The sequence below is a fragment of the Schistocerca cancellata genome, chromosome 3 (genome assembly GCF_023864275.1).
Source record: "Schistocerca cancellata isolate TAMUIC-IGC-003103 chromosome 3, iqSchCanc2.1, whole genome shotgun sequence".
In the NCBI taxonomy this organism is placed as follows: Eukaryota; Metazoa; Arthropoda; class Insecta; order Orthoptera; family Acrididae; genus Schistocerca; species Schistocerca cancellata.
This window is the reverse complement of record NC_064628.1, coordinates 393,204,575-393,228,542: the sequence shown is the minus strand read 5'-3', so window position 1 is coordinate 393,228,542 and position 23,968 is coordinate 393,204,575. Positions and strand designations below refer to the sequence as shown.

General features: G+C 40.9%; 1 protein-coding gene across 1 annotated transcript in view; it reads left to right on the top strand.

The window, feature by feature from the left end:
- Positions 1-23,968, top strand: part of LOC126175120 (huntingtin) — a 539,564-nt gene that overhangs the window by 408,908 nt on the left and 106,688 nt on the right. The window contains exons 41-42 of the mRNA XM_049921673.1: positions 163-290; positions 8,887-9,021. Of these exons, the coding sequence (XP_049777630.1) occupies positions 163-290; positions 8,887-9,021 (263 nt within the window). The remainder of the gene's footprint in view (positions 1-162; positions 291-8,886; positions 9,022-23,968) is intronic.

The window sequence follows — 23,968 nt, the reverse complement described above, 5'->3', positions numbered from 1 at the left end:
TCCCCCTCTAAGAATGATATTCAGTTTTAACTTGGACCCCAAGTTCTGCTCCAACAAAGTCAGATAAACACTCAGTGTACACTATACAAATCTGGAAAAAAAGTCATGTTTTAAATGAAAATGAACTTTTGTGCTGTGTGCTTCATTAAAACTTTGTTTCAGGCCAGCAGTCTTGCTGTGCAAGCCATCACATCTCTTCTTGTGCAAACATTAATGTTGCCCATGCCTGGTAATCCATGTTGTAGCACCCTTGTTCATCAACCTCGAGAACGTGCTTTGAAGGATTTGAGGTACGACATTCCTGTAAATACATTTTTAGATGTTTATGTGTTTGTATCTGTTTATTTTATGAATATATACTCTGCTGAAACAAAAAAGAAAGGTGTACAGAGCCATAAAGTAAGTAAAACACAGGTCTATTTTCAGTTAACAAAATTAGTGAAGATCTAACAAAAAATGAAACTCATTTTTAAATTCTGAACCCTACATGTTTTTTGACTGGATGCATAAAAATGAGAGTTTCATTCAAATCTGAATTATAAAATTTAGTTATTGTAATGTACCTTAGCTAACCTCCTGAATGTCTTTCTCTCACCAAACTGATGAATCATACAATGTTATGAGTGTCATTTCATTAGGTACATCCACACTTTGGCAATCATACATCTTGCTCATAATTTCTATAACCTAAAATTAAAATGAATATTCTATATTTGGTAACATTCTTAAGAATTTAGTATGATGGCATTGACTATATTCTTCGACATTTCAGTGATGAAACATATTACCCTCTTCAGCTCTCCTGATTAGAGTGTCCGTCTGAGTACCTTTTTGTGACATGCTGCCTCTTCTGGTTAAGGTTGTGATTCAGTGATAGATGAGGTTGTATTTGCTGGTGAGGTGGAGGAAGAAGTAGACAGCTCATGCAAGAGCCCCACTTGTCAAGCCTAGTGCTGTCATGTACAGAACTCACTCATTGGCTGAGGAAGAATCACCAGGACCATGTCTCTTGTCTTCTATTGATGAGGTCCGCTCATATATCTTCCCCTTAGATGACATATGATTTCAATCAAGCTCAGTGCTGGGTCTCCCCCTCTGTTTTATTGGAAAATGATACTCTTGAATAGAAACTGATCATGTACTTGAATTTCCACCAGCCATTCCACAATGCTGTCCAATAAGATATAGGCTTGTTGAAGTATACTGGCAATTCAGTAACTCACATCGAGTTATGTTAAGGGAAGGTACTCCTTAACAGCTGATTTTATGGGCTGTTTTGTGTCCATGTGACACCCGTGCTCTGTGCATGTCACACTTATGATGCAGATTATCTGATGGACACTTCTATTTCTACACTGGTGGAATATGAGGTTGACTCTTAGTTGTCAGACCCCTAGATCATCTATTGTAGAACTCTGTGAGGTTCTGATCTTGAGCAGTAGCCAGAATCTACACTTCACATTGAAATTCCATCATATTCTCCCAGTCACTATGTCCTATTAATAGTGAATGCAATGAACACCAGTGTAACATGGTTTTCTTCCACTTCAGCAACCTGTATAATGGTCTGCTTTGTCTTTCTTAGGCAGCTTTAACAACTGCCAGATCCAGTACGCCATGAAGCCAAAGTCAGTAGATGAGAGAAAAAAAATTGAAACATATTACAGAAGAACAAACTGAAGCATTTATCCCAAGTGCCACCCAACAACAGAGCCTTGCCAAGTTGTGTAAAGAACAATCTACATAAGACATTGGAGAGCTGGAGCCAACAGCTGCTGTGCCAGTGTAAAAGTTGTACAGACAATCTGGACCACAGAATGAGATGAATGATGCATAAGCACTTCATGGGCCCAAAACAGCACATAGAACTATATTTAATAGAGCACTGTACCTCCCAGCACATAAAAGAAATTACTGCAGTGCAAGGATAATTCAGCAAATCAACATCTTTAGAGACTGTGTTGTAAAAAGATTCGTAGAAATTTCTGTTCATGATGAGCTTCTGAATAAATACAGCAGTTTTTAATTTATATCCAGCCTTCAGCTTGTGTAAAGCAAACCTTTAACCAAGAGCCTGCAACACACCGATGAAATACCTTTGTTGCCCTTCCCCTGTGCTAAGTGAGTTACAGACATGTTGAATACAGTACCAGCTCATTTCTCAGTAGTCAGATTACACTCCACCTCACCCTGACATTCCAGGGCAAGAATTGTGAATGGGAAAACAATGAGACAAATATTCTCTACAGTGGGACAGAAGTGCTAGACTTTTGTTTTCCAGTGTCCAGTTTACAGAATTTGGCAGGGCTTTGGTGTAGGATAGCAATCGGACTAAACACTAGACGTTGTTCTCCTGTAATGTGGGCACTCACTGGCAGAGGGGTGAATACCATTACAGTATCATTTTACTCCTCATTTACAGACTTCGAGATGGTCTCCTTTGGCTTCATAACACACAGGCTCTACAAGGATATGCTGATAAGTAAAGCCTCCTAACTTTTTATGTGAAAGTTCTTAAAGCTTTTTAAATAAAACAAACCTCATTCACATTGTACATATGTAATGTTCATGGCTGTGTATGTTCTATTTGGTATGGGTCGCATTCAATATAGTCACCCTGGCAATGAACACATTTCTCCCAGTTAAGAGATCATTTTGTTGATACCATTGTTGTATAATGTTTGACTTTGTTGACAGAGCCACAACCCCGCCTCTGCTTGCACTGCTTCATCACTATCAAAGCCAAGTCCTCTAAGATGTTCTTTAAGTTTAGGAAACAGATGAAAATCCAATGGGGCCCAGTTGGGACTGCATGGAGGATTATAAATGATATTGAACCCAAGATGTTGAATTGTTGCAGATGTCACAGTGTTCATGCATGGTCTGACATTATCATGTTGTAGGGGATGGTGCCCCACATGTGGACGAACTCTTTGAATTCGAAACTTGATTATTGCTTCCTGTTTCTCATGCACTGGCATAGTTACATTACACGCTGTCTCATGTTATACTCTACAGTTCTGAGCCCTCCAGCAGCAGAGTACTGCAGCCATATAAACATGAATGATAAAGATGTGGAATGTTAATAACATTTGTTTTATATAAAAAGCTCTAAGAGTTTACATACAAAAATTTGGAGGCATTACTTTTCAGCACGGCCTCATAGCAGTCATTATAAATGTTCTAAGAATTCCAGAGGAAACAGTTGCAAAGATTGCAACAGCAGAAGGAAACCCTAATATGGGGAGATTGATTGTTTGCACCAGCAACATGTCTACATTTACACTTTGCAAATCACTTTGAGGTGCATGCCAGAGGATACGTCCGATTGTACCAGTTATTAGGATTTCTTCCTGTTCCATTCACATATGGAATAATTGTTTGAATGCGACTGTGCATGCAGTAATTATTCTAATCTTATCCTCATGATCCTTGTGTGAGCGATATTTAGGGGGTTTAGGTATATCCATAGAGTTATAACTTAAAACCGATTCGTGAAACTTTGTCAATAGACTATCGTGTGATAGTGTAAGTCTATCTTCAAGATTCTGCCATTTCAGTTCCTTCAGTATCACTGTGACACTCTCCCCTGGATTAAATAAACCTGTGGCCGTTCGTGCTACCCTTCTCTGTACACATTCAATATCCTCTGTTAGTCCTATCTGGCATGGGTCCCACACAGTTGAGCAATATTCTAGACTGGGTTGCACAATTGATTTGTAAGCAATCTCTTTTGTAGACTGATTTCTTCCCCAGTATTGTACCAATAAACTGAAGTCTACAACCTGCTTTACCCATGACTGAACCTATGTGATCTCTCCATTTCATATCCCTACAAAGTGCTACACTCAGGTATGTGTATGAGTTGGCAGATTCCAACAGTGCCTCATTGATATTATAGTTCTAGTGTTCTATGTTTTTTTTTTTTTCGTTTTGTGAAGTGCACAATTTTACATTTTTGAACATTTAGAGCAAGTTACCAATCTCTGCACCATGTTGAAATTTTATCAACATCTGACAATATTTATGCACCTTTGCTCAGCTATTACTTCATTATAGATAACTGCATCATCTGCAGAAAGCCTGATTTTACTATTACTACTGTCTGCAAAGTCATTAATATACAACATGAACAGCAAGGCTCCCAACACACTTCCCTCAGGCACACCTGAAGTTACTTCTACATCTGATGATGACTCTCCATCCAAGATAACATGCTGTGTCCTCCCTACCAAAAGCTCCTCAAGCCAGTCACAAATTTCACTTAATACCCCATACGATCGTACTTTTGACAATAATTGTAGGTGGTGTACTGAGCCAAATTCTTTTTGGAAATCAAGAAACACTCCATGTATCTGGTTGCCTTGGTCCAAAGCTTTCAGTATGTCATGCAAGAAAATTGTGAGTTGGGTTTCATATGATAAATGTTTTCGAAAACCATGCTGGTTGGCTTTGATGAGGTCATTCTTTTCAAGATACCTCATTATGTTTGAGCTCAGAGTATGTTCTAAGATTCTACAACAAATTGATGTCAAGGATATTGGATGGTAATTTGTTGGATCACTTCTACTACTCTTCTTGTAGATGGGTGTGACCTGCATCTTTTTCCAAGAACTGGGCATTGGTTTTTTGTCTGAGGGATCTGCAATAGATTATAGTGAGAAGGGGGCTAACCCAGCTGCAGATTCAGTATAGAATCTGACGGGTGTTCTTTCGGGCCCTGAAGCTTTGTTCAATTTTAACGATTTTAGTCGTTTCTCAACACCTCTGACACTAATACATATTTCATTTGTCTTTCCAGTGGTGTGAGGATTACATTGGGCATTTGAAAATGGAGTTAAGGATTTCAGCTTTAGCTTTGCTACACTCAATTTCAATTCCTGTCTCATTCGCTATGGACTAACTTTGGTGCCACCAGCTTGTTCATATAACCAGAATTTCTTTGGATTTTATGAAAGATTTAACAAATATTCTGCTGCAATAGTCATTGAAGGCATCGTGCATTACTCTCTTGACAGCCAAACATGTTTCATTCAGCATCTCTCTACTTACAGCCCTATATGCTTTGTTTTACACCTGTTATGTAGCAATCTATTTCTTTAGAAGTTTCTTTACAGTGACTGTATACCGTGGAGGTTCCCTCCCATTATGAACTGTTCTACTGTGTTCATATCTACCCAGAGTGTGGTCAACTATTTTTTTAAACTTGAGCCAGAGTTTCTCTACATGCCCCTGACCTGTGCTTAAAGTTTCAAGTTCCTCAGTGAGACAAGACATTGATGATTTTTTTATCTGGTTTACTGATTATTTTAATTGTCCTTTGTACTTTGGTAATCTTGTTGCCACAACCACATTGTGGTTACTGATACCAGTTTCGATGTGGACATCCTCAAAGAGATCAGGTATATTTGTCGCCATCAGATTCAATCTATTTCCACATCATGAGTGGAATTATTAACTATCTGTTCTTAGTAGTTTTCAGAGAAGGCATTTAATAAAGTTTCACAGGATGTCTTATCACACCCACCACTAAGAAAACTGTAACTTTCTCAATTAATTGTTGGATGATGAAAGTCTCCACTGATGATTACAGTATGATTGGGGAACTTACATACAAGTGAACTGAAGTTTTCGGAGAGAGTCTGATGGGCGATAGAAGGATCCAGTTATCATTGATGTCCACACCTGATACTGTTCTTGCCCAAACACTCTCACATGCAGCTTCAATTTCTGTCTCAGTGAATCTGAGTTTTTTGTCTACTGCAACAAATACACCATCTCCATTTCCCATTCGCCTATTGTTTCGATATACACTTAAATTTTCCCCAAAAATCTCACTGCTATCAATTTCATGTTTCAACTAGTTTTCTGTACCTATATTATGTGAGCTTCACTGCTTTTCATGAGCGCTTCTAACTCTGGCGTTATGTTATAATTTCTTCAGCATTTTACCGTTAGGACTTTAATATTCTCTCCTGTGGGAGGCATTTTTTTTTATCTTTCACTGATACTAATGGATTTATTTAATTTAATTCAGAGGGTACTATGGAAATAAATTCCAAGCGTACATTGTGGCCACCACTTAATAATTACCCACTAAGTTCTGCACAGTGTGATCTAGTGCTGCAACATACTATGCTAGTGTGGAAAAATTTATGTGTGTTGGTCTCGTCCTTAGGAGATGGGTGCACAGAGTACAAATGTGACACATGATTATTAAACAGCCCTACATCATCCTTAATTATGTTTTGTAAGTCAGTTGAAATTCAGTTACATAATTAGACTTTAATTGAATACAGCTATTGCCAGTTGCACAGAGCATGGGACCTGCCCATGAACTTGATTGAAATCATGTCATCTAAGTAGAAGATATTGATCCAATTCATCAACAGAATACATGAAACATGCCCTTTGTGATGCACCTTCCCTGCACCAGGTGAGTTCCGTACATGACAGCACTGTTTTCAGGAACTTGGACTCATGCTTTAACAGTTTACATCTTCCTTCATCTCAACAGTGGGACCGATCCCAACTGCCGCTGGGTTAAGATTGTAAACAGGAGAATAGAGGGTGATAGTTTGTTATTATGACTGTTTGCATATGATATTTACTGAAATATTGCTGAACTGGTCAGTACTATACTACTGAATTCTGGAGAATTGTTCATAATACACTACACTGGAGTACGAAACTTAAGGATGAAAGTAACTGCCATGTCACATAGCTCAGTAAAACTTGGACTACACGTAGAAAAAACTGCTACAGTATAACACAGAAGGTAACTGTAAGATGAGACAAAGAGAAATGCACTTCTATTCAAACGCAGTAATTACCCTAAGTTACTGCACATTACAAAAGACGAGACATTGTTGTCAGTAGAGTGTGTGATTGCCATGGCAATGCACACTCTGCAATGTGCTCCCTTGCTGGCCACAGAGTTGATAAGGAGTTCTTGTGGTAGGGTGTTTTATTCCTCCATCATAGAGGCTGACAACTACTAAATGGTCATTGATGCATGCAAAGTTGCTGCATTGTGTCGGAGGTCAGTACTCCTGTGCAGTACTTTGCCTCCCCATATCATGACACATGTAACACAGAAACAGTCATGTTCAATAGTGTTCCTAGCTGCATTACTTGTTCCCATCTCTTGCAGTATGACAGTACATCCAGCATTGTCGGACAGGATTGTTTTGCTGGTCCAGGTGTCATGGCGTGGAGAGGCATAACATTGCATAGGCTTACTGACCTCCAAATCTCTGAACGCAGTACACTCAGTGCTCAACATCATTTTGACACTGTGCTGCTTCCCCATATGTGTCTCTTCAGGGGTGCATTCAGCCCTGACTTCATTTCTATGTATGACCATGTGTGGCCTTATCAAACAGTGCAGGTGGAAGAGTTCTTGAAATGAGAGGATATTTGGCAAATGGACTGGGCTACCCATTCCCCTGACTCAAATCCCATCAAGCACATGTGGATGCATTGGGGAGAGATATTGCAGCACTTCCATTTCTACCAACAACCACCCAGCAGTTGTCAACTACACTGGTGGAGGATTGGAACAACCTACCACAAGAACTCCAACCAGCATGTTGCAGAGCAGGCATTGCTATCAGTGATAATCAGACACCCAATTGAGAACAATGTGTCTACTTTTGTGATGTCCAGGGGACCACTATAAATCATGGTGACTTCATTGTAATGATTGTCTTTGAATAAAAGTGTCATTACTGTTTGTCTCATTGGGTATTTTTTGTAGTTACCTTCTGCACTATGCTATAGCAGTTCTTTCTGTGTATGATCCAAGTTTAATCGAGCAATGGCAGTGACACATCATGCAAAAGTTACTTTCATCCTTAAGTTTTGCTCACCAGCGGCTGGTAACACAGCTTTATTATCTAATGTGACATCTGATCTTGAACTTCTTCGTGGCACTATATCAACTCAGGAGAAGTTTTTTTATAAGAAAACTTTTCGTACTATGTTTCAGTAATGCTTGTAACAGAGAAGTACTTCCTAATTCTTTTAGTCTGTAAATTTTATATATTTTATGAGGATGAGCTTATGGCTGAAGTGATTAAAGATTTATTGGCAGCCTTTAGGTACCACAATTAATTATATTTAAGGATAAACAGTTTCCAAAAATGGATATGGACATTTTAGGAAACATGCAAAATCAAATATTGAAAATGCAATACTTGACCAAAAACTAGAATATTTTTAAGTTTTTGTTGAAATACTCTTATGATCTGTCTTTAATTACACTTTTTTCTGTTATTTTTTTCCAAACTGTGCATTCAACTCAGGTATGCAGTATGTCCAATGGAGTATAATCATTGCACCCTTCACTAATTGTATCACTAGCATATGTTTGTTTAACTTGAGCTTATTATATGTGTGCAATATAAATGAGGTCACTAATCTCATCAGCTGTGTCGTTATGGGAGTCATATGATGTAATTATGTTTTAAAGATGACATATATTACAGTTCAAAACCACTGACAGTAATGACTTTTTAGACATACGAGAGGGAGGGGTTCTTAGCTACCGTGATTTATTCCCCATTGTATATAATAGAGGGTTCTCGGGCAAATATTGTGCTTTTGAATAAGCCACTCTTTGGTCCTCAAAGAAAAGTTTGAGCTGAGCAAAAGTTCTTGAATATCCTAGACTATCACTGCTTACTATTGTAATACTACAAGTAATTACTTTTTCGTAACAAATGGAATCTCTGAAAGATGTAAAGTTAATAAAACTCCATGTTTTGTTTCATTGAACTAACTGTCAGTAATTTTGTAGCAAGCCTGTGTATCCCCAACCTTGAGTCGAATGTTAGTCTTTGCTATGACTAATTGTTTATAGTGTGGTATTGATTTTTCTTGCAGCTTTTATCAGAAGTTAAAAGCCATCCATGAATTGCTTTGCTGGAGACTTCAGGATCATCATTTGATTGGTCCGTGTTTGAAGCTTGATCATGTTTTCAACCGGGGCAATATGGAGAGGTTGAACAATCGGCACAGGTGAATAATGTTTCTTTCTAAATTTCAAGAGGGGGAAAAGGGTGAAGAGACAAACATTGTAAGTAAGGAAGCTTCAAGTATTTTATTATCTTGAAAACTGGTAGTGTATTGTGTTGTATGAGTAACATATTTTACATTGATTTCGAAACACACTTATCAGATTTCAGTAATGGGCAGATTTTGTGATGCATTGCTTCTTCCTTGTTCTTCCTTTCAGTACATACATTTCAAGTACTCATGTACACCCTGAGCCAAAACATTAAGACCAATGCCACTCCGACGTTGGATTCTGTCTGGTGTGCAGTAGCAAAAAGTATGTAAGAGATGGGCAGACATGGTCGGGGGATCACCCTAGTAAAGATATGGGCTGCAAATGGTGAAGTCGACTGAGATGAGTGAAATCGAGTGAGATGAGTGACTTTGACACTGGGCCAGTGAATGAGTTACTTGAAAATGGCATGCTACTGTCGTGAGTATCTATGAAAAGAGGTAGAAGGGTAGTGAAATTACCACTAGATGCCTAATGGTTGGACATCTATGAGTCTTCACAGAACATAGGGTTTGGAGACTTGTCTGTTAGCAGGATAAGGGTGATCTGTGACATCTCTGCTGAAAGAGCACAATGCAGCTGCATGCACAAGTGTTTCGGAGCAAATCGTTCATCATACACTGTTGAACATGGAGCTCTGCAGCAGACTACCCCTACGTGTTCACACGTTGACCCAATGACATCACTAATTATGATTGCGATGTGCACAGCACCATTGGGATTCGACTTTTGATCAATGGAAATGTGTCGGCTCTTTGGGTGAATCACTTTTTTGCTACACTAGGTCACTGGTCATCTCCACAAATGCCATCATCAAGGTGAACGGTAGCTTGAAACATGCAGCGTGCCATGGACACAGGCTGGTGGGTGCAGTATTATGTTGTGGGAGACATCCAGCGCTTGAATGGGATCTGTGGTGGTAATCGAAAACATGCTGATAGATGCGAAATACCTGCATTCCTTCTTGCTTGATGCCTTCTCTGATGGCGATGTCATCTTTCAGCAGTATAATTGCTTGTGTCTTGGAGCCAGAACCATGCTACAATGGTCTGAGGAACATTATATGAACTGACCTTGATGTCTTGGTGACCAAATTAGCCTGATGTAAATCCTGTGGAACCCACCTTTGTTGCTATCAGGTGCCATCACCACGTACACAAATCAGCAGCCCATTATTTATGCTGAATACATGACCTGTGCACAGACATCTAATGTCAACACCTCCACAAACCTACTAACAAACTGTCAGATCCCTGATACACAGAGTCATAGATGTATCTCGTTCCAAAGATGGACAAACAAGCTATTAAGCAAATGCTCATACTGTGTTGGCTCATCAGTGTATTAATTTATTTCCTGTCTGATCAGAATAAACATACAAGTTAATTGACTATTAATTCACTTTATTTACCCCCCATAATAAGGGCACAATGTCAGTATGTAACAGCCCAGTGTAAAAAGTGATAACCTCTACATCTACACTCCACAAGCCACTTGAACGTATATGGGGGAGGGTACTTCTGGTATCACTGACCGATTTCCCCTTCCCTGTTTCATTCATGAATTCCACGTGGTAGAATGATTGTCAGTAAACCTCTCTGTTAGCTGTAATATCTCCAATTTTCTCATTGTTAGACTCTTCATGGAATGTACATTTTGAGAATTTCTGTAATAAACCTCTCTGTGATGAACAATGCCTCTCTTGCAGTATCTGCCACTGGAGTTTACTGAAAATCTCTGTGATGACGTTATGCTGACTAAAAGACCTCGTGATGGAACAGACTACTCTTCATAGGTTCTTCTCGATTTCTATCTATCAGTCCTACCTGGTAATGGTTCCGGATTGATGAACAGTGCTCAAGAATTGATGTAGCAAGTGCTTTGTAAGCCACTTCCTTCGTGGATGAGTTACATGTCCTTAAGATTCTTCCTTTGACTCTCAGTGTGGCATCTGTTTTTCTGCTATTTGCTTTAAGTGACTGTTCCACTTGTGGTCACTCTGGATAGTTACTTTTAGATATTTTATGGTAGATACTGTTTCCAGCAATTAGTCAGGGGGGTGGGAAGAAAGACACATGTAACACAAAAAGGAGTTGTGCTACAAGAGCAAAAGTTGGTAGGCATGTTTCTACATCTGAAAGATGATGTCCATTCAAATTTTGCACCAGTCACATAAGAGCATTACTAGTAGCGCCATTATGAGGATGCAAATCAGATTTTCTTTAAATACATGCTGTACAGGTCACAAGCATTAGTTAGAGTTAAGATTGGACATGGTGAGTTGATGTTAGTCAAGAATACCTTTAAGATAGCAAAGATGCCATTGTCAACACCTCACTGAGTTTGAAAAAGGTCATGTAATAGGGCTAAGAGAAATTTGGTTACTTCAAGGATAGCCCAACCCAGATCCTCTATAGCATGCATTCCATTAACCCCAAACTACCACCATTTGTTACTTCATTCATGTCTATTGAGAGCTCATTTGAGGGCAGGATGGGTGTCTGTTGTGTTTTCTGATGCAGGTTGGTTCTGCCCCGGTGCCAGTGATAGCTGTCAGGGTCATTCATGAGCAGCATTGCAGGTGGTGTTTTCCAACAGGAGAAAACATGCTCGCATACCATTGTTGTAACCCAGAATGCTCTGCAGAGTGTCGACATGTTCCCTTGCTTTCTTGATCACCAGATCTGTCTCCAGTCAAGCACATACGGGACATTGTAGGATGACAACTCCAGTGTCATCCACAGACAGCATTAATTGTCCCTGTATTGACGTGCAACAGGCTTGGAACTCCATCCCATAAGCTGACATCCTGCACCTGGAAAACACAATGCATGCACATTTGCATGCTTGCATCCAACTTTCTGGTGGTTACACATGTTATTAACATACCAGCATTTCACATTTGCAGTGGCTTATCTTGTGCTTACATAAACCCTTGTTTAGCAATGTTAATCTTGTAAATATGTTACCCAGGTAAATGTATTCCCAAAATTACATTGTAGTTGTTGTGGCCTTCAGTCCAGAGACTGGTTTGATGCAGCTCTCCGTGCTACTCCATCATGAGCAAGCTTCTTCATCTCAAAGTACGTACTGCAACCTAAATCCTTCTGAATCTGCTTAGTGTATTTATCTCTTGGTCTCCTTCTATGATTTTTACCCTTCACGCTGGCCTCCAGTACTAAATTGGTGATTCCTTGATGCCTCAGAACATGCCCTACCAACCGATCCCTTCTTCTAGTCAGGTTGTGCCACAAATTCCTCTTCTCCCCAATTCTACTCACTACCTCCTCATTAGTTACGTGATTTATCCATCTCTTCTCCAGCATTCTTTTGTAGCACCACATTTCGAAAGCTTCTATTCTCTTCTTGTCCAAACTATTTATCGTCCATGTTTCACTTCCATACATGGCTACACTCCATACAATTACTTTCAGAAAAGACTTCCGACACTTAAATCTATACTCAATGTTGACAAATTTCTCTTCTTCAGTAACACTTTAATGCTGTTGCTAGTCTATATCTTATATCCTCTCTACTTCGACCATCATCAGTTATTTTGCTCCCCAAATAGCAAAACTCGTCTACTACTTTAAGTATCTCATTTCCTAATCGAATTTCCTCAATGTCACCTAATTTAATTTGACTAAATTCCATTATCTTCATTTTGTTTTTGTTGATTTTCATCTTATATCCTCCTTTCGAGAACTGTCCATTCTCTCCAACTGCTCTTCCAGGTTCTTTGCTGTCTCTGACAGAATTACAATGTTGTCAGCAAACCTCAAAGTTTCTATTTCTTCTCCATGGATTTTAATACCTACTCCAAATTTTCCTTTTGTTTCCTCTACTGCTTGCTCAGTATACAGATTGAATAATGGGGATAGGCTACAACCCTGTCTCACTCCCTTCCCATCCACTACTTTCCTTTCATGTCCCTCAACTCTAATAATTGCCACTTGGTTGTTGTACAAATTGTAAATAGCCTTTCACTCTCTGTATTTTACCCCTGCCACCTTCAGAATTTGAAAGAGAGAGTTCCAGTCACCATTGTCAAAAGCTTTCTCTAAGTCTACAAATGCTAAAAAAGAAAGTTTGCCTTTCCTTAATCTATTTTCTAAGATAAGTTGTAGGGTCAGTATTGCCTCACTTGTTCCAACATTTCTATGGAATCCAAACTGATCTTCCCTGAGGTCAACTTCTATCAGTTTTTCCGTTTGTCTGTAAAGAATTTGTGTTAGTATTTTGCACCTGTGACTTATTAAACTGATAGTCCAGTAATTTTCACACCTGTCAACACCTGCTTTCGTTGGGATTGGAATTATTATATCCTTTTGAATTCTGAGGGTATTTTGCCTGTCTCATACATCTTGCCCAGCAGATGGTAGAGTTTTGTCAGGGCTGATGCTCCCAAGGCTGTCAATAGCTCTAATGGAATGTTGTCTACTCCTGGGGCCTTGTTTCCACTTAGGTCTGTCAGTGTACTGCCAAACTCTTCATGCAGTATCATATCTTCCATTTCATCTTCATCTATGTCCTCATCTATTTCCATAATATTGCCCTCAAGTACATCGCCCTTGTATGGATCCTTTATATACTTCTTCCATCTTTCTGCTTTCCATTCTTTGTTTAGAACTAGCTTTCCATTTGACCTTTTCTCCAAAGGTCTCTTTAATTTTTCTCTTGGCAACCCCTAGTGATGCATATCTTTATATCCTTACATTTGTCCTCTCGCCATCCCTGCTAATCCATTTTGCACTTCCTGTTGATCTCGTTTTTGAGACTTTCATATTCCTTTTTGCCTGCTCCATTTGCTGCATTTTTGTATTTTCTCCTTTCATCAGTTAAATTCAATTTCTCTTCCGTTACCCAAGGATTTCTGCTAGCCCTCATCCTTTTACCTACTTGATCCTCTGCTGCCTGCATTATTTCATCTCTCAAAGCTGCCCATTCTTCTTCTACTGTATTTCTTTCCCCCATTCCTGTCAATTGTTCCCTTATGCTCTCCCTGAAACTCTGTACAACCTCTGGTTCTTTCAGTTTATCCAGGTCCCATCTCCTGAAATTCCCCCATTTTTCAGTTTTAATCTACAGTTCATAACCAGTAGATTTTGCTCAGAATCCACATCTGCCCCTGGAAATGTCTTACAATTTAAAACCTGGTTTCTGAATCTCTGTCTTACCATTATATAACCTATCTGAATCCTTCCAGTGTCTCCTAGCCTCTTCCACGTATACAATCTTCTTTCATGATTCTTGAACCAAGTGTTATGCTCTGCACAAAATTCTACCAGGCAGCTTCCTCTTTCATTCCTTACCCCCTTTCCATATTCACCTACTACTTTTCCTTCTCTTCCTTTTCCTTTTCTCAAATTCCAGGTCTCCATGACTATTAAATTTTCGTCTTCTTTCGGTATCTGTTTAATTTCTTTTATCTCATCATACATTTCTTCAATCTCTTCATTGTCAGTGGAGCTAGTTGGCAAATGCACTTGTACTACTGTGGTAGTGGGCATGGGCATTGTGTCTATCTTGGCTACAATAATGCATTCACTATGCTGTTTGTAGTAGCTTACCTGTGCTCCTACTTTTTTTATTCATTTTTTATTCATTATTAAACCTACTCGTCATTTGAGGGCAGGATGGGTGTCTGTTGTGTTTTCTGATGCAGGTTGGTTCTGCCCCGGTGCCAGTGATAGCTGTGTGTTGGTTAGGGTCATTCATGAGCAGCATTGCAGGTGGTGTTTTCCAACAGGAGAACACATGCTCGCATACCATTGTTGTAACCCAGAATGCTCTGCAGAGTGTCGACATGTTCCCTTGCTTTCTTGATCACCAGATCTGTCTCCAATCAAGCACATATGGGACATTGTAGGATGACAACTCCAGTGTACATTAATTATTTTTTGGTGTTGCTGTTTTCTTTTTACATCACTGTGTGTGCGATGCTTTACATTTATTTATGTTCAGGACAACTGCCATAGCATGCATAATTCATCAATCGTACCAGGTCATTCTGCAAATCTGTACTGTATTCTGGCATTGATTCCTTTTTATAGATAACTACATCATCTGCAAACTGCCTTATAGAGCACCTTATGCTCTATCCTAGATCATTTATATACATTGTGGACAGTAAAGGCCCATTGCACTTCCTTGTGATACTCCTGAAATTATCCGTACATTGGTCAATTTTATTTCGTTGAGAGCGATGTGCTAAGTTCCATCTACAAGGAAATCTTGGATCCAGTTGGAAATCTGTTCTGACATGTGATAAGCTTTTATCTTTTACACTGAACAGCAGTTTGGGACAGTGTCAAATGCCTTCCTGAAGTATAGTAACATGGTATCAATGTGAGTGCTGATGACTACAGTACTAAGGGTCTCATGGAGGAACAATGCGAGCTGAGTTTTGCAAGATCTCTGTTTGCAGAATTCATGTTGATTTTTAGAGGAGATTTTCTCTAAAATCTTCATAATACGTGAGCATAAAACAAGTTTCATGACGGTACAGCATGTCAGCTATATGGACTTTGAATTACGTGTATCTGACCTGTGCCTGTCTTGAAAACTAGAATGACTTATACTTTTTTTCAAGTTGCTAGGAACCCTTTGTTGCTTAAACAACATATGATAAACTGCTGCTAGAAGAGGAGCAAATTCTTTCCCATAATCTTTGTAGAATCTTACAGATATCTCATATGGTCCATATGCCTTCACTGAGTGAGGTGATGCAGTGGTTAGCACACTGGACTGGTGGGTCAAATGAACATCTGGCCATCCTGATTTAGGTTTTCCACGATTTCTGTAAATCACTTCAGGCAAATGCTGGGATGGTTCCTTTGAAAGGACACGACTAATTTCCTCCCCCGTCCTTCCCTGACCTCACTGTTTGGTCCCCTCCCCCAAATTAACCAACCAACCAACCAACCAACCATATGCTTTTTGACTACAGTAGTAGTGCTTTTCTATTCTGTGATCACTTATCTTATCTGCCAGTTTGGTATTCATACAATGATTGGAAAGAGGGGGAGGGGGGTCACTAGTACAGCCATCTGTGGTGAAACAGTTTTGAAAGACCTAATTCAGGGTTACAGCCTTCTCTCTGTCATCTTCTGTTTCAGTGTCATTTGGTTGCTGAGTGACTGAATAGATGATTTCAAACTGCTTATTGATTTTATGCAAGACCAAAACTCTAGCAGTCGGAATCTGACACGACCAGGAGATGCAGGCTGACTGGCCAAGGGTGTCAACAGCAGGTCACCTAAAATGACAGAAAGACAACAGCTATAGACAATAGTGAAGATAACAACATCTATGGGCAGATACAGCAGTATGGAAAGACGGAAGAGTGAACAAAATTGAGAGCCTAGGCGTAGGAAGATCAGAAACCGAACAATGATGGGTACGAAGTGCAATACAAGAGCACAGTTGGACCACGACTGACTGCTGGCTTTACAGGGCCCCTGTGAGTGCCAGTAGACTGGTGTGGCAAGTATGGCCCACACACAGCATGGTCCCAGATTATAGGGGCGCTGCATAGTGGCTGTTGTCTACGTCCATGCCTTCTGGCGAGCTGTCCAAATTGTTGGACTGGGGTACCAGAGAAATCTCTTTGGGTTTCTAGTCACATTGTCTGGCAAAATTTTACTTCCAAAGTTGTTGAGAACTTCTCTCATTAATCTTCTTACATTCATTTTCACTTCATTCAGCTTTTGTTTGTCAGCTAAGTTTTGGCTTCTCTTAAATCTGCGTTAAAGTTCTCTTTGTTTACGGAGCAGTTTTCTATAACAGCTGTTACACCATTGTGGGTTTGCTCTGAACATACTTGTCTGATGCATGTTGAATGAGGTTTTTGCATTTTTTCCACTTCTGTTCTGCAGCTTTGTTCTCAGCACTGAATATTTGGTGTTGACTTATCAGATACTTAGCAATTTGCATCCTATCACTCTTATGAAGCAAAAATATTTTCCTATGTTTCTCAAACGAATAACACCAGTAAACATTGATGCTATCACATCCTTATGATCACTGATACCCTCCTCTAACTGTTAGAGCGTGCAGATGATAGACTGTGTGCACATACTTAAGTTGTCGAACTTTTAGCCTTATCTGCCGACTTCTGTGGCACACCTTATGAGTGCATGCACGAATCCCAGGCGTGGATCCATGTGGGTGACTGCATCCCTCCCCCTTCGGGGAAGCAGAGCATTGTTGATCCTTATGGGGAGTTGTGGACAGCTGCAATGTGGAGAGACCGTCCACATCCACCGTTGCCCCGGAGACAAGAGGAGCGAGCAGCCCCTGGTTGCCAGAGACCTGGAAATACAGGAAAAAGTGACAGGTGTGAGGAGAGCCCCCACAGCTCCCTGTCAGAGCACAAGATGACACAACCGGTGATGAGCAAGCAACGGTGATGTCTGGCAGTGGCATGTAAGATAGAGACGGCATTGCCTCAGGCTGCTCCTGTGACAGTGAACAAGGAGGGGTATCCACCCCAGCTAGAATGCCACTGGAGTTGCTGCTGCAGGCTGCAAAGGCATAGGCTCTTTGGGAGGAGGAGGTGCTCCAGGTAGAAGAGGAGGTTGGAACCCTAACAGCAGGTAGGCAGCATCCAGCAACTGGGGTACTGACGAAGGTGGTGTCGCAGGCAGGGGTGCCTGCGCTCACTCGGATACGGAGCTGGTATCAATGATGACAATCGATCAACCAGTCCTCTGTCTGGAGGTTCTAGACTCGATATCTTTTCTGACACACGATGACTACCAGTATCCAGAGGGGATGCCAGCCAAAATCACATGCCCAGACACATCGCTGGAGTAAAATCTGGTACACCAGAATGTGATGGCAGGCAAGATCCAGGACAGAGGAGATAGAGCAGCATCCTCAGCTGGCACCTGTGCCTATGTCTTCTGTGCCACGGGAACCAATAGGAGTCTTCCAGTAGGCCATCAGATAGAAATTTAATATGTATTCCACAGGGAAGTGTCACAGATATTTCCTCATCAGGGTTCTTTAAGGTGCAAACCATGCACTCAGCCTCCTCATTAAGATTGTAAGCAGAGTGGACATGGCAAATACATGACCACACACAGAAGTCACGAAATTTCTGAGACAGGAACTTGGGTTCATTGTCAAAAACAAGGGTAACTGGAAGACCTTCCACAGAAAAATGTTTGGAGAGACCTTGACAAGTGACCTCAGTAGCAGCCAAGGGGCACCACATCACCTATGGAAAATGCAAAAGTGCATCAATGACAATCAACCAGGACAAATTCAGAAACAGACCCGGAAAATCAATATGGATGTGTTCCCAGGGATGCTGGATGATATGAAGAGAACGATGACCTGGGAGCCACCTGTTGACTAGCACACTGGGGACATGCAGCAACCAAGTTTTCCAAGCTCTCTGTCAATGCCAGGCCAGTACATACATCTGTGAGCCAAGGCTTTGGTGTGGGAAGCACATCAGTGCCCCTCATGTAACATCTGTAAAACCTCCTGCTGCAAACTCTTGGGAATGACCAGCTGGGGAGCTGGATCATCTGTGGAGACGAGGACACCATACAAGATTGAGGGACAATGGTGCAAGACAAAGTAGTTATGAAGCAAATTGGACAAGCATCCCATAAGACAAGAAGACCAACTCTGTTGGACGAGATAGACTAAGTGCCTAAGGATGGGGTTGGCTGCTGTTGCCATGTGACTTGGGTACTAGTGATTTGAAAACTATATACTGCTTGGTAGGAGGAGACATCCAAATGCACACACATGAGCTCCTCCCAATTGAACTGGGGGTCTGGGCCAACTGGCAGCCAGTATAAGGCATCCATGTTGGTGAAAACGAATGTCATAATTGTATTTGGAGAGGAACAAGGCCCACTGCTGCAACTTGTGGGCTGCCTTATAGGGAACCCGGGCAGATGGACTAAATGATGAAATTAAGGGCGTGTGATCTGTAATGAGTTTGAATTTGGTGCCATACAAGAAAATGTGATGTGTGGTGACAACATGCACAATGACCAGGACCTCCTTGTCGATCTGAAAGTACAGGACCTGTACTGGATTGAGAGTTTTGGATGCAAATGTCAGTGGCTGCTCCAAGCCCTCTGAGGTCTCGTGGACCACCCCCTTACAGTGCTGCGAGGTCTCCATAGCCAAAGCCAGTTGTTTGTCGGGGTCAAAGTTAACTAGACATGGAGGTGACCAGAAGTGTTCCTTCAGTATGATGAAGGCCTGATCGCAGTTTGGAGACCAGACAAAAGCAGCACCATTACCTAGAAGGAGATGCAATGGGTGCATGGTGGTGGACGCCCTGAGAATGAACCGGTGGAAATATGCAATTTTATTTAAACTGTTCACACAACGATGAGGGACACAGTAGGTCTGTAAAGGCCCTGACAAGACTCTACATGGGTCAGATACCATGCCTTGAGAAGACATGGCCCAGATACTCAACAGATGGTTGGAAAAAGTTTGGACTTCTGCAGATTGCAATGCAGATGCACAGCCCATGGTTTTTGAAAGTGAGCCAGGAGGTTGTGCAGGTGATTGCTCATAGTGCGTTCTGTAACAATGATGTCATCCAGGTAGTTGAAGCAGTGTGGAATGTTGGACATGACCTGTTTCAAATAGGACTGAAAAATTGTGGGTGCAGTGCCACTCCAAACATCAACAGTTGGTATTGATAAGAGCCAAAAGGTGTGTTAAAGACCATGATAGCATTGGACTCATCAAGCAAGGTTAATTTGGTGATATGGTTCAGATAGAGAAGAATTGTCCCTTCTATGCATGTGAACAGTTTGTCAGGATGTGGCAGTGGGTATGTGGAGACCACGGACTGTGAACTCGCCACAAGGATGCAAATTACAAGAGAGTTTCTTAACTATGACAAGGAGTGTGGCACATCCACTACAGGGTTATTACAAATGATTGAAGCGATTTCACAGCTCTACAATAACTTTATTATTTGACATATTTTCACAATGCTTTGCACACACATACAAAAACTCAAAAAGTTTTTTTAGTCATTCACAAATGTTCGATATGTACCCCTTTAGTGATACGGCAGACATCAAGCTGATAATCAAGTTCCTCCCACACTCGGCGCAGCATGTCCCCGTCAATGAGTTCAAAAGCATCATTGATGCGAGCTCGCAGTTCTGACACGTTTCTGGGTAGAGGAGGTTTAAACACTGAATCTTTTACATAACCCCACAGAAAGAAATCGCATGGGGTTAAGTCGGGAGAGCGTGGAGGCCATGACATGAATTGCTGATCATGATCTCCACCACGACCGATCCATCATTTTCCAATCTCCTATTTAAGAAATGCCGAACATCATGATGGAAGTGCCGTGGAGCACCATCCTGTTGAAAGATGAAGTCGGCGCTGTCGGTCTCCAGTTGTGGCATGAGCCAATTTTCCAGCATGTCCAGATACACGTGTCCTGTAACGTTTTTTTCGCAGAAGAAAAAGGGGCCATAAACTTTAAACTGTGAGAGTGCACAAAACACATTAACTTTTGGTGAATTGCGAATTTGTTGCACAAATGCATGAGGATTCTCTACCGCCCAGATTCGCACATTATGTCTGTTCACTTCACCACTAAGAAAAAATTTTGCTTCATCACTGAAAACAAGTTTTGCACTGAATGCATCCTCTTCCATGAGCTGTTGCAACCGCGCCGAAAATTCAAAGCGTTTGACTTTGTCATCAGGTGTCAGGGCTTGTAGCAATTGTAAACGGTAAGGCTTCTGCTTTAGCCTTTTCCGTAAGATTTTCCAAACCGTCGGCTGTGGTACGTTTAGCTCCCTGCTTGCTTTATTCGTCGACTTCCATGGGCTACGCGTGAAACTTGCCCACACGCGTTCAACCGTTTCTTCGCTTACTGCAGGCCGACCCGTTGATTTCCCCTTACAGAGGCATCCAGAAGCTTTAAACTGCGCATACCATCGCTGAATGGATTTAGCAGTTGGTGGATCTTTGTTGAACTTTGTCCTGAAGTGTCGTTGCACTGTTATGACTACTGACTGGTGTGAGTGCATTTCAAGCACGACATACACTTTCTTGGCTCCTGTCGCCATTTTGTCTCACTGCGCTCTCGAGTGCTCTGGCGGCAGAAACCTGAGGTGCGGCTTCAGCCGAACAAAACTTTATGAGTTTTTCTACGTATCTGTAGTGTGTCGTGACCATATGTCATTGAATGGAGCTACAGTGAATTTATGAAATCGCTTCAATCATTTGTAATAGCCCTGTAGATGGAATGGGAACCACAACCCCAAGGGAGGCAAGCCAGTCCAGCTCCGTCTTCATTTGGGAGTGGAGGGCCAGGGGTATCTGCCTAGCACAAAATACTCTAGAATGAGCTAACTGATTCAAGGTTAAATGCTTTCCATAAAGATATCCTGAAATTCTGAGTACAGAGATTCCAAAGACTAATAGCAGACACCACAATTTAATCCGTATTGACTGTTAACAGACAGTAACTGTTTCATAAATATGAAAAGGTGTTTCAGAGACTGCGTCACAAAATTTACCTGATTCAGCCATCCTGGCTCAGGTATTCCACAGTTTTTTAAATCAGCACAATTTTGCATTCAGATGAAAGTAGTGCTTCTGACTCAAAGAGGACTTCTAATTTTGCAATTTCATTATAATGCCTTTAGAATATCATCTTTAAAAAAACATTTTTTACACCACTTTTTTCTCACTTTCATGTCACCCATTTAATTTTTAGAGTTCTGATTTTAATTGCATTGTTTTCACTTTTTATGTTTATATTTTAATCCAGATATTTCAAGTTGTCTGTTTTCTTTGATGTTGCTAGACATGGTTTTGAAAATTCTTGGTGAGGTACTTTCATGGGTCATGTGTTATGTCCTTCCGAAAGATATTTGCAGATTTGGCTTTTCCGTTGTCTCTGTGAAAAGTTCTAATCTTTTCTTTGTATTATGTATTACTACAAGATCATTTGCAAAGGCCAAACACTTTTCTTACTTCTTTCTCTTGTGTTATACTTTTTGAAGTGCTTGTTGATAGATTCAAGTTGCTTCATTTCAAAGCATCTCATGTATATCCTAATAATTTTATCTGCTTGCTTCCTATCAAACTGATAGATTTTCAAATGTCTACCTGTTTTCTTATATACCTGTTGTACCAAGCTTTCATTTTTTTGTCTAAGTGCTTCTTATCTGTTATTCCACCATCTGTGCTTTCGTAGCTTGTTGCCTGGAGCTGTTTCAAATGGAATATGTTTGATTATTTCCACACAGTCGTTGACATCATTACTCATTTGCTTCAGCCTCTCTTGAAAATTACATTCCCTTTTCTTCAAGTTTCATTATTAATTCTCTTAGTCATACGGGCTTGAGTTATAAATATGTTTTGGAATAAATCTCGTGTCGATCTCAGTTGGAGTGATCTGGCTTAATTTCCATTCCTCTCTATACTGTAATGTTCTTGATATCTTGGTAAGTATAACTGTGAAACTCTCGCAAGTTGGGATTCAGTGACAGCTATGTTTTTTGCTTTCTAGGTGGTTTATTGAATAGTGTTGTTGTGATGTTAAGAGCAAATACGCTGAAGCGCTAAAGAAACTAGTATAGGCATACATATTCAAATACGGAGGTATGTAAACAGGCAGAATATGGCACTGTGTTTGGCAACGCCTATGTAAGACAACAAGTGTCAGGTGCAGTTATCAGATCAGTTACTGCTGCTAAAATGGCAGGTTATCAAGATTTAAGTGAGTTTGAATGTGGTGTTATAGTCGGCACAAGAGCAATGGGACACAGCATCTCCGAGGCAGCGTTGAAGTGGGGATTTTCCCGTACGACCATTTCATGAGTGTACCGTGAATATCAGGAATCTGGTAAACCATCAAACCTCCCACATTGCTGTGGCTGGAAAAAGAAGCTGTAAGGACCCAGACCAACAATGACTGAAGGGAATTGTTCAACATGACAGACGTGCAACTCTTTGGCAAATTGCTGAAGATTTCAATGCTGGGTCATCAACAAGTGTCAGCATGTGAAGCATTCAATGAAACATCATCGATATGGGGTATCGAAGCCAAAGGCTGACTCATGTACCTTTTACTACTGCATGACACAAAGCTTTACACCTCACCTGCGGCTGTCAACACCAACATTGGATTGTTGGTGACTGGAAACATGATATCTGGTCGGACGAGTCTCATTCTAAATTGTGTCAATTTGATGGACATGTACTGGTATGGAGACAACCTCATGAATCCATGTACCCTGCATGTCAGCAGGGGAACTGTTCACCCTGGTGGAGTCTCTGTAATGGTGTGGGGTGTGTGCAGTTGGAGTGATATGGGACCCCTGCTACGTCTAGATAGAACTGTGACAGGTGACACGTAAGTTAGCATCCTGTCTGATCACCTGCATGCATTCATGTTCATTGTGCATTCCAATGGACTGGGGCAATTCCAGAAGGACAGTGCAACACTCCAAAAGTCCAGAATCGCTACAGAGTGGCTCCAGGAGCATTGAGTTTAAACACTTCCACCAGCCTCCAAACTCTCCAGACATGACCATTATTTGAACATATCAGGGATGTGTAGCAATGTGCTGTACAGAAGAGATCTCCACCACCTCATACTCTTATGGATAGCCCTGTAGGACATTAGTAGAGTCCATGCCACATCGTGTTGTGGCACTTCTGTGTACTTGCAGGGGCCCTACACGATATTAGGCAGGTATACCAGTTTCTTTGGCTCTTCAGTGTAACTTGTATATGTCTGCTAATCTTGAGTTCTCTTGTGAGCTAGATAGCTTCCAAAAACTTCTATCAGTAATTGCTCCCTACCAGGATTGACACTGTAGTCTTCCAACATGATTATTATGTGGGTTTTGTGATCGTTTGATATCATGTTTT